At 34.8% G+C, this 9,358-nt stretch overlaps 2 protein-coding genes across 2 annotated transcripts; both read right to left on the reverse strand.

Annotated features, from left to right (window-relative positions):
- Nucleotides 1–2,766: 2,766 nt before the first annotated feature.
- LOC132799152 (uncharacterized) lies at nucleotides 2,767–6,791 on the reverse strand. The gene is made up of 3 exons (XM_016030302.4): nucleotides 6,177–6,791; nucleotides 5,178–5,241; nucleotides 2,767–3,502 (listed from the first exon to the last, which is right to left on the reverse strand). The coding sequence occupies exons 1-3, from the start codon at nucleotides 6,704–6,706 to the stop codon at nucleotides 3,020–3,022; spliced, it is 1,077 nt and encodes a 358-aa protein (XP_015885788.3). The 5' UTR covers nucleotides 6,707–6,791; the 3' UTR covers nucleotides 2,767–3,019.
- On the reverse strand, nucleotides 3,020–6,706 carry LOC132803770 (uncharacterized). Its single transcript, XM_060817282.1, has 3 exons — nucleotides 6,177–6,706; nucleotides 5,178–5,241; nucleotides 3,020–3,502 (listed from the first exon to the last, which is right to left on the reverse strand). Exons 1-3 carry the CDS (start codon nucleotides 6,704–6,706, stop codon nucleotides 3,020–3,022), a joined length of 1,077 nt encoding a protein of 358 aa, XP_060673265.1.
- Nucleotides 6,792–9,358: the final 2,567 nt, after the last annotated feature.

A 9,358-nucleotide genomic window follows, 5' to 3' on the forward strand; every position in this document is an offset into this window, starting at 1 on the left:
GGACCTGTTCCTAGTGGGGTTGATGGTAAGAGGACAATTTTCTTGGTGGCAACTATGGTAATGTTCATCTCAGTAGTGTAGTCATTCACAGTTCTATTACCTTGGTGGCAACTATGGTACTGTTCATAGAGCAATTGGTCATAATCCTTTGGCAAGAACCGTGCTTTGAGCAATTGCTTCATTCGGTGCAAAGATCTAACAGGTTCCTTTCCTTCTTTCCTTCTTTTGGCTTGCAATTGCTTCCACCAAGCAGAAGCACCTCCTTTGAGCTTATAAGCCACCAATTTGACTTATGTGCTTCGGTGATATTCATGTAGTCTAAGAATGACTTCAACATTTTGAATCCAATCTAGGAAGCTTTCTATATCAATTTGGCCATCAAACATAGGCAGATCAATTTTGATTTAATAATTTGTATCTCGATGTTGATTGTACCTGGGTGGAGCTCCTGGCTGTCCAAAATGGTGGTTAGGGAAGGGATCTCCAAGCCTACGTCGTGGTTGGTCAAAGAAAGTTGCCTCAATGTCATCATCTGAGTCGGTGTTCGGCAATGGGAGCTGGTTGGGGTAAAAATTTTGTGGAAAGTGAGGTGGTGGTGGTGGATCTGTCACCAAGGGAAAATTTAGGCGTGGCTGGGTGTTTTGGGTCTGAATTGGTGCCGGTGGGTGGCAAGCTAACTCTCGCTCTCTCGATCCAGCAACCGGTGGTGTTAAAGGTGGTGGTGAGGTTTGTTGAAGCAATGATTGTTGGATGACTACGGCAAGATTCTCGATCTACTGCTCCACACCTCGGATGGCTCCCAAAATGGTCTTCATACCCTGGTCTTCTCCATTGGTACAACTGCTCCCTCCATCGGAATTGGCCATAACAAGATTCCCGGCGATCTCCGAGCTCTGATACCAATTTAATGTAGGAGCTTTCAATTAAACAAGAAAAATGAATTTATCATTCACAAACAACCAGCAAAGGAAGCTACTGGAAACTCAGCTTGATTACCAATCTATTTCATATGTTGAAGAACATAAAAAATTATCTACCCGAAAGGTGGCAAACTATTACATATATAAACCTAAAAATGAAAACAGTGCGTTTTAAACAATTATTCTGGAAAGATTAAAATGGTGTGTTTTTTATTTGGGTCACATGAACCTTGGCACATGCAAGCCAATGACCATAAGATTTAAATTGGGTTTCATTTCTATGGTACTGTAGCACTCTATTCTCCCCTGTTTTGGCATTTGTTACTGTTCATGATGAAGCTGCTGCTATTTTGAGCTTGCTATTGATGCTAATGGTGCTGTTGTGTTGCTGCTGCTGCTGTTGCTGGTGTTGCTGAGCTTGTTGTTGCTGCTGCTGAGCTTGCTGTGTTGATGCCGAGTTGCTGTTGCTGAGCTATTCTGTTGCTGCCGAGCTGCTGTTGCCGAGCTATGTTGTTGTCGAGTTGCCGAGTTGCCGAGCTATGCCGAGCTGCTGAGCTATGTTGCTGCACCTCCATCACAAAACTATCCATCATGTGGTATCCCATGTCCTTTATGCCGAAAAAAATGTAGCATATGCCAAGCACATGACATTTAACAGTCAAATAAAAATAGTGTTAAGGTAGTTAGGCATTGTTGTAAAAAAAACATGAAGTTGAAAGTGTATAGCTGCTAAACATGAAAATCATATTGTAATTTGCAAATATGATAAAAGTTCAGGGAGTATTGCTACCAAAAACTATATAAAATATTTATACATGCATCCATGTGCATGGAATAATTGGAAATTTTCCAATATATTCAGCTATATACAAAATTTATGTAGATGTCTTGTATGGAATCAACATGAAAAAGACAAATATATATACAGAATCAGCATAAAGAAATTCATCAACTCAATCAAACCAAAACAATCCTCAACTCAAAAGTCAACATTCATTACTCTATTGAGTGAATTTTTAATCACAGAGTGGGGGCTAACTATGAGTGTAAATTTAATCACTGTCTCCTAGTTTTGTTATTTGATCCTGTATTCCAGTTCATTAAATATATCGTAATACATCTCATGTAAAGTGCACAACAACATAAAAATCAAAACTCTAATAGCTTTTGGCATTCAAAGTACCTCTTGTAACTTGACCATCGAAGGGTCTCACCAGCACTCCTTAAGCCTTTCTAACGATGTTTTTTTGCCTAGTTTGCAAATCCATGGGTTATTCAACGGTGAAGGAGGATACACAAACTTTAATCATTGATTTTTTGCATCAACATACGCCATATTCCTACATCTAAGGTTTTGCTTTATCTTGTGGTTTACCAGACTCATTAATCCTTAAGTCTTATGGATAGTTGAAGCATAGAATGACTTGTATATAGGACCCTTATGCAATATGACAATTTAGTTGTCTATCTTTCCGAATTCACTTGTTCATATTATTAGTTTTCATTTTCTACAAGTAAAAAATTAAGTTTTGTTATTTCTCATCATTAGTGGGATCTATTGTTAACATAACAACTGATAATTGATTGCATTTAATTATATTTCGACCTTTAAAACTGAAAAATCTAATATAAGAAAATGAACCTTTGCTAGAAAATGAACCTTTTAGGATAGTCAACTAAATTGTATAGATTTGATTAACAATAATCACTAATAATGATAAAGTAACATTTTTTTTAAAGGAAAAAAATATTAAATGGAGCGAATTGCCAATTGTAGTGTGAGGATGAGTGTCAATCCAGTTGTGATAATTATAGCAAAACTCTATAAGTAATAGAACAAGTAAAATAAATAAAACTAATTAAAATGGGTATTAAGTACTCAACAAACACGGGATAGTACAAACCAGGAGAAAAGTAAATATAATTATGAACGTGTACATGCAATTCTCATAAGTGAGACTATTATTACGAACCCATTAAATTTATTTTTTTTTTTTGGGGGGGGGGGGGGGGGGGGAACGGCTGGGGTGGGTGGGTGTGTGTGTTGTGTGTGTGGGTGGGTGAAGGGAGTAATAGGTTGTTTTGTTCAGTACATATGATTATATGTGGGCAATTTGTTTGGCCAAATCCTTGCCATTAGGCATGGGCGCTACGTAGAATATTAAGCCATCAGTAGGAAGGACGGCTTCCCCTCCGGAGCCGAAAATCAGATCAAACAAAAGGCCAGCAGCAGCTCCAAAAATAAAACCTCCCACAACTCCTCCAGCAAGTCCAAGCGCAGCAACGAACAATGTAGTTGCTTGAACGCCTACTAATTGGGTTGCCGCTGCAGCTCCCACAATCTTTCCTAGCGTTGCACCTCCTTTTTTTGCTGCTTGCACCATGGCCTCTCGTGTTGCCGTTTGGATTGGCTGGTCCGATGAATATATGTCCCAAATTATGATTCCTACTTTCATCAGGAACATGCCTTTTTGACCATAATCCTTAATGCTCCGAGTATCTTTCCCATATGATAGAGCCTTTAAGCCTTTGTCATCCAGTACGCTTAGCCTACCCGATGCCTCGATTATTGCATCATACACCTGTTTATCATTTATATACAAGAAATTGAGACCGTTGTATTCTGAACTTTATTTATATCTTAAAAAAAAATTTATAATAATTTACAATACCATCATACTCCATATTTTAGCAAAACTGATACTTCGTATCCTAAAAAAAATTTATAATAATTTGCCTTTCGAATTTTCATTTTATTTGCACCCATGGTCCATCTATTAAAAATACAAACCTTATGTGTGCATCTCATGATGCATTTTGTCAGGATAAGTAAGGTCATTTCACTTCCTCTCACATCTCTCTCTCTCTCTCACTCCTTTCTCTCCAACAAAGCCGTGCAAAAACGTTCATTCTCTTTCTTTATTATATCTCCAAAACTTGCTAAACTATTCATTCACATAAGCTTGGAGGTTTTGAGGAGTAGAAACAAAAGGCAATCTCTCTCTTTGATCAGCGTGTAATTTGGGTTCTCTTTCATAAGAAAAGAGAGGTAAAAATGTACGAATACTTATGAGGTTTTTTTGGAAGAACTTGGGAAAGAAACAAAAGTGTTTCTTTGGATACGCAAAGGGTTTGTTTGTTTGAAGTGATTTGGATGTCCGAAATTTTGCAAGAGAAAGTTGAAGGAGAGTGGGATAAGGAGAGATAACGGATATACAAATAATCCACAGCCAAAAGCCAAATTAGCAGAAGTAGAGGGGAACAAATAAAGAATTACTTTCGTATAAAGACTATAAGGCCCTTAGTAAGTGGAAGAAACACTTTAATTTCTTTTTTTTTATTTTCTAACAAAAAACAAAAGCAGAATTTCAATCGAAAAAAAGGAAAAAAAGAAAAAAACCAAAAGCAGAAAGGTAAGAAAAATTGCAAAAATCTCAGATATCATCGTCCCTACCAAAATCCTTTATCTTTGACTATTTTGCTGTAACAATGGTGAAGAACTAATAGGCATTTTAGATATTGTAATTTTAATTTAGGATCAAATGAAACACAATTTATAAAAGTAAATTCAACACATTTCACATCACTCACCGAAATTAGAACAGCCAAAAATTAAAAAATATTTGTAGATGATGCAGGCGTAAAAATAGTTATTGCAATGATTTTGAAACTCAAAAACTGAAAAGTGAAGGTTATTTGTTAAAATATATATATATATATATATATATATATCTGGTGGGTAACAAGCACGTGTTCCACCCCACAATTCACATATGGGTTCTGTCTGGTCATTGATTAAGCGAAAGACCTTTTGTACATTAGGTGCGCATAGCCCTTTCTCGCATAGGATGTGGAATGTGGATGTATTATACCCGATATATTGAAGCTTTTTTTTTATGGGTCCCACATTATATGAGAGAAAGTGTATGTACACTCAATGAGCAGAAGCTTTTCTCTTAATTAGAGAAAACCCAAATCCGACCGTGCCATATGGGGACTGTGGATAAGATGTGTACGGTGTTAGAGGTTCCAAACGGTGTACAGAATTTAATACTGATCTGATGGGCTGACACAGCACACCAAATGAGCCCTTATGAATTAAAATGAAAAATCTAGTTGTGCAATTGACCACATTAGTTGGTTTCCAACATAAACCCTATAATTATATAGATATATATATATATATATATTAATATTAATTTAGGAGATAGTTAAAAAAAATGATATATCCATGCAATTAGCAGTTTAATCATTCACCTCTAGCTTTTGTTCATCTTTCAAGTCCTTAAACGGTCCGGTAAACCCAAGCCTCGTCTGGTAACTGCATAGATCATATAACTCAAATATTAATATTTAATGAATATATGGTTTTGTATATATTAAAGTACCCTATTATATGTAATTGGAGGAATATCCAAGACAAATTCGTCGAGCAATCAAATTATTCCTTGGTAAACACAGAGAAAACTTGAACTACACACATACAATTTTTTTTTTTTTTTTTTAAAAAAGTTAAACGATCAGACATATAAAAATTAATGCTATTGCGGCTACACCTCCGATATGTCTGGGATGCTATGAAGGAATGATATGAATAGGTAGGAAATACCATTCGGACACAATATGAGGTGGGATGAACATCAAATTAGCAGGTATATAATTGTCAGGAGGACTACCCATCCTACTAAGGAAGAAAAGAAGTTTTATCCATCTCTAAGAGTACACCCAGTAGATTATTTGATGCATATAATCCCCCGGATAAAGAGGACTAATGCCTACTAAAATAAAGGGGTAAATGATGAAGACAGAAAAAAACAATCTAAGGTGGAATTCTCCACAGAGAAACCACCCCACAGCCAAGTCACTAAGGTATCTCCTACCATTTTTTTAATTTTATTTTTATTTTTTATTTTTAGGTAAATAAGGCATTTCCTACTATAGATGTGGAGCTAGCTAAACTTGTAATTACTGTAGTGTAGCTGTCCAAAAGCTCATTTGATCCCGAGGTAGAACCTATCCTATAAAAGCTGTCATATAATCATTAATAATAAAATTACAACTCTGAGACACGGAACAAATTCCTTAGGGCTGCTATAAGTTGCTTGATACAGATTAATTTTATATGTATAAGCATCCTGTAATCACCGGTAATGTCCTAATTTGGAGCATGGACACCCATCATTGAAAAATTCTATACACATATATATATTTATATATATAATTAGAGATAGAAGTGGGTATATATAGTCACCTCACCTTCGGACTAGGTTGTCGAAGCCGATGCCGGAATTCCTGAGATATCTTGAGAATTCTTGTGAAGCATGAGTGTTGACACTCAACTTCATGTAGCTGATAACTTTTTGGTCGTATTGCTGAATTTGTTCCGTGAAATCAGCAACTTCAGTGAGATTTGAAGTGTCCAACCCATCCAGTGCTTGGAAAAGTTCCAGGTCATGCGCGATCAATTTGTCAAGGTAGGTCCTTCGCAGAGTGTAGTTCCTGATGAGCTGAAGTGCATTGTTGAGGCAGTTTTCTATATAAACAAGGATGAGACCAGAAATGGGACCTCGAATTTCGTCATCCTTATACTTACTCACCATTGCATTGCACTCATCTAGGACGGTATTGACGGATTCCTGATTAGAGTTGCACATCCTGAGGTATTCAAATTGCTTGCCTATGGACTCGAATATAATATTCTGTATGTTGTTAGCTTCATGGTTGCGAATGAGCTGCGCAAGCATTCGGAGCTTCTCATCTTTCAGGAAAACAATTTCAGAGGCCATTGCAAGAAGCGAGAAAGAAAGAGCTTGATTAAGATTGGAAGGTTTCAAAGATGTTTGTTTGGGGATTGGGTTGAGTGAGTAAAGCGGTTCTCATTGCTCGGAATTTATAGGCGTGCCCATATTATTATTATTATTATTATTATTATTTATTTATTTATTTATTTATTATTATTATTTTATGTTTTTTCTTTTTGTGGACCAGAATTGACATAATATTTTTTATATAAAAGGCTAATGACTTTTTTTGGGTAAAAAAGTCTAATAACTTGATATAAAAGGCAATGCCGATAAACATGTTTAGCTGCATCCTTTTGGAACATATTTGGTGGATTCGAAATCGTGTCATGCATGGGAAAGACATTGAAAGCCTGGAATTTTCCATGCAGACAATCACCATCAGGTTTAACGAAATTAAAGACTCCATCTCGCATGATCTTATGGGCCGTCCAACCGTTTCATCCATTAATAGTAGACAAGGTTGGAGCAGACCGACAGTAGGAACATTCAAAATCAACACCGATGCTGCTTTGAGCAAACGAGGAAGCTGTCTTGCCATGGTTGTGAGAAATGCCGCAGGAAACATTCTCCTCATCCGATCCTTCAAATCTGTGATTGATATTCCAGAAGTGGCGGAGATGGAAGCTATTCTGAAGGCTTTACAAGTGGCTTATAGTTACGGATGGAGCAATATTTGCTTAGAATCTGATGCTTCCGCTGTCATTGATTCCTTAGCTACCAAGAATAGAAAGGCTTTTCACTGGCAAGCTGAGCACCTTGCGAATCTTATATTTCAGTCAACTCCTTTGTATGCTAATATGTCTTTTGTCTGGACTGCGAGAGAGAACAATAGGTGTGCTCACCTAGTTCGGCAGTGGGCTAAGAAATTTAGTTTTTTTGGAGAGGTGGATTTATATTCCCCGGCTCCTTATTTTGTAAGTCTGTTGATTCAGGAAAACGATCGTGGTGTAGCTACCTGAATCGAGGTTTGTCTGTTGATGACATTTTCTTTTGGTTTCTCAATGAATCCCAGTTTAAGTAAAAAATAAGTGATTATGTATCAAAATTAAATTTACGTGATATAGTGAAAACAAGCCAAAATTCAAGTCCGTATACTGGAATTTACCTAAAAGTTAAGTGGGGCCGTTTGAGGATTTTCATAGTTCCAAAAGCAAAATGTAAAAAGTAGAACCATTCAAGGGTAAAATGTAATTACACAAAATTAAATATTATTTTCTTGGTAAAGCGCGAAGATTAGCCTTTAATCATTCAACACTTTCATGTACACGAATCAGATGCCTCAATTATTTTATCATGGACCTAAAATTTATTAATAATCCCAACCTCACATGCTATCTTCAATCCAAATAAAAAAGAAACAAATTTATATTTTTAATCTGTAAATTGCATGAATAATTAATATTTAAAATTATATTTAATAATTATCGGATTCTAATTAAGTCTATATTTCTGAATAAAATTTTAACATATCATTCACGTTATACTTTATTATTTTTCAAATGTGATTCAAGATACAAAATAAAAAAATATCTGATTTTAAAAATATTAAATTGTCTTGATATAGGTCCAACAATATATATATAGACATATAAATAATATAATATATATATTATCCATTCGACATGATGATTTTAAAACTATGTTTTTTTATATTGGTTCTTTGATCATATTAATATGTAGAATTAAAAATTAATTTAGTGGTCAACTATTAGTTTAGTGATAAACTAAAATGATAGATTGGAAAATTGAACTTATTAGAACATGTTAAATAATAAATATATTTTTACATCTCAACAAAATAATTCAAAAATTATAAAAAAAAATTCTAATAGAAAAACTATCAAATCAATCTAATTATATATATACATACAATTTTACTATAGAGAAAACTTATATACTGTGTGGTATGAGCATCCAATCATAAATTACTTTTTTTTTTTCGTTTTATGTAATTTTCAAGTGTTATGTAATTTTCAAGTGTTATTCATGTGTAAACATCAAGGTCGACTGCTCACATGATCAAGTGGACAGGTTTTCACAGTATTAAAATAATATATTTAGACATGGGTGTGTGTCCAATTTTATTATAAAGAAGATGCGTCCACTTCATAATGTGAGTACCCAGATATGGAATTTTTTTTGTCTTTTATGTAAATATCATGTTATTTAAGCATATATACCAAAATTTATAAGTATACACCAAAATTTATAAATATTATAAAAAATAATGTTTATAGTTAGGTGCTTATATTATGAAGTGGATGTGTCTTTTCTTTAGTAAACTTATATATATATTTATTAAAAAAATGTACGGTGGACCGTCCGTACCACAACTTCAAGATTGATGAGATTTCTCATACGATAACAACGGACTCGGACTCCGTATTTATATATATATATGGACGTGAAATTGTTATTGGTTAAAACCCAAAATAACTATCAAACTGCTAATTACCACGTCTATTAACCAAAGGATAGAATGGGCATACAACAAAATGTGACGAATGACAAAGACCTTCGAAAAATGGTTGTACTGACGACACCTCATGAGAACGTGCAAAACAGCTGGGCTGGTTTTTGTGAACAAGCCAAATAAAAAAAACATGCATTTTTTGCCCAAAAAACATGCATTTA

Source organism: Ziziphus jujuba, chromosome 5, assembly GCF_031755915.1.
Source record: "Ziziphus jujuba cultivar Dongzao chromosome 5, ASM3175591v1".
In the NCBI taxonomy this organism is placed as follows: Eukaryota; Viridiplantae; Streptophyta; class Magnoliopsida; order Rosales; family Rhamnaceae; genus Ziziphus; species Ziziphus jujuba.

What these genes read in the sequence shown, in the direction of transcription:
- LOC132799152 (XM_016030302.4), bottom strand. Translation starts at nt 6,706, where the DNA reads ATGGCCTCTGAAATTGTTTTCCTGAAAGATGAGAAGCTCCGAATGCTT. An exon ending in TTCGACAACCTAGTCCGAAG is followed by an intron (nt 5,242 to 6,176) that starts GTGAGGTGACTA and finishes TGATCTATGCAG; the next exon opens with TTACCAGACGAGGCTTGGGT. An exon ending in AAGATGAACAAAAGCTAGAG is followed by an intron (nt 3,503 to 5,177) that starts GTGAATGATTAA and finishes AATGATAAACAG; the next exon opens with GTGTATGATGCAATAATCGA.
- LOC132803770 (XM_060817282.1), bottom strand. Translation starts at nt 6,706, where the DNA reads ATGGCCTCTGAAATTGTTTTCCTGAAAGATGAGAAGCTCCGAATGCTT. An exon ending in TTCGACAACCTAGTCCGAAG is followed by an intron (nt 5,242 to 6,176) that starts GTGAGGTGACTA and finishes TGATCTATGCAG; the next exon opens with TTACCAGACGAGGCTTGGGT. An exon ending in AAGATGAACAAAAGCTAGAG is followed by an intron (nt 3,503 to 5,177) that starts GTGAATGATTAA and finishes AATGATAAACAG; the next exon opens with GTGTATGATGCAATAATCGA.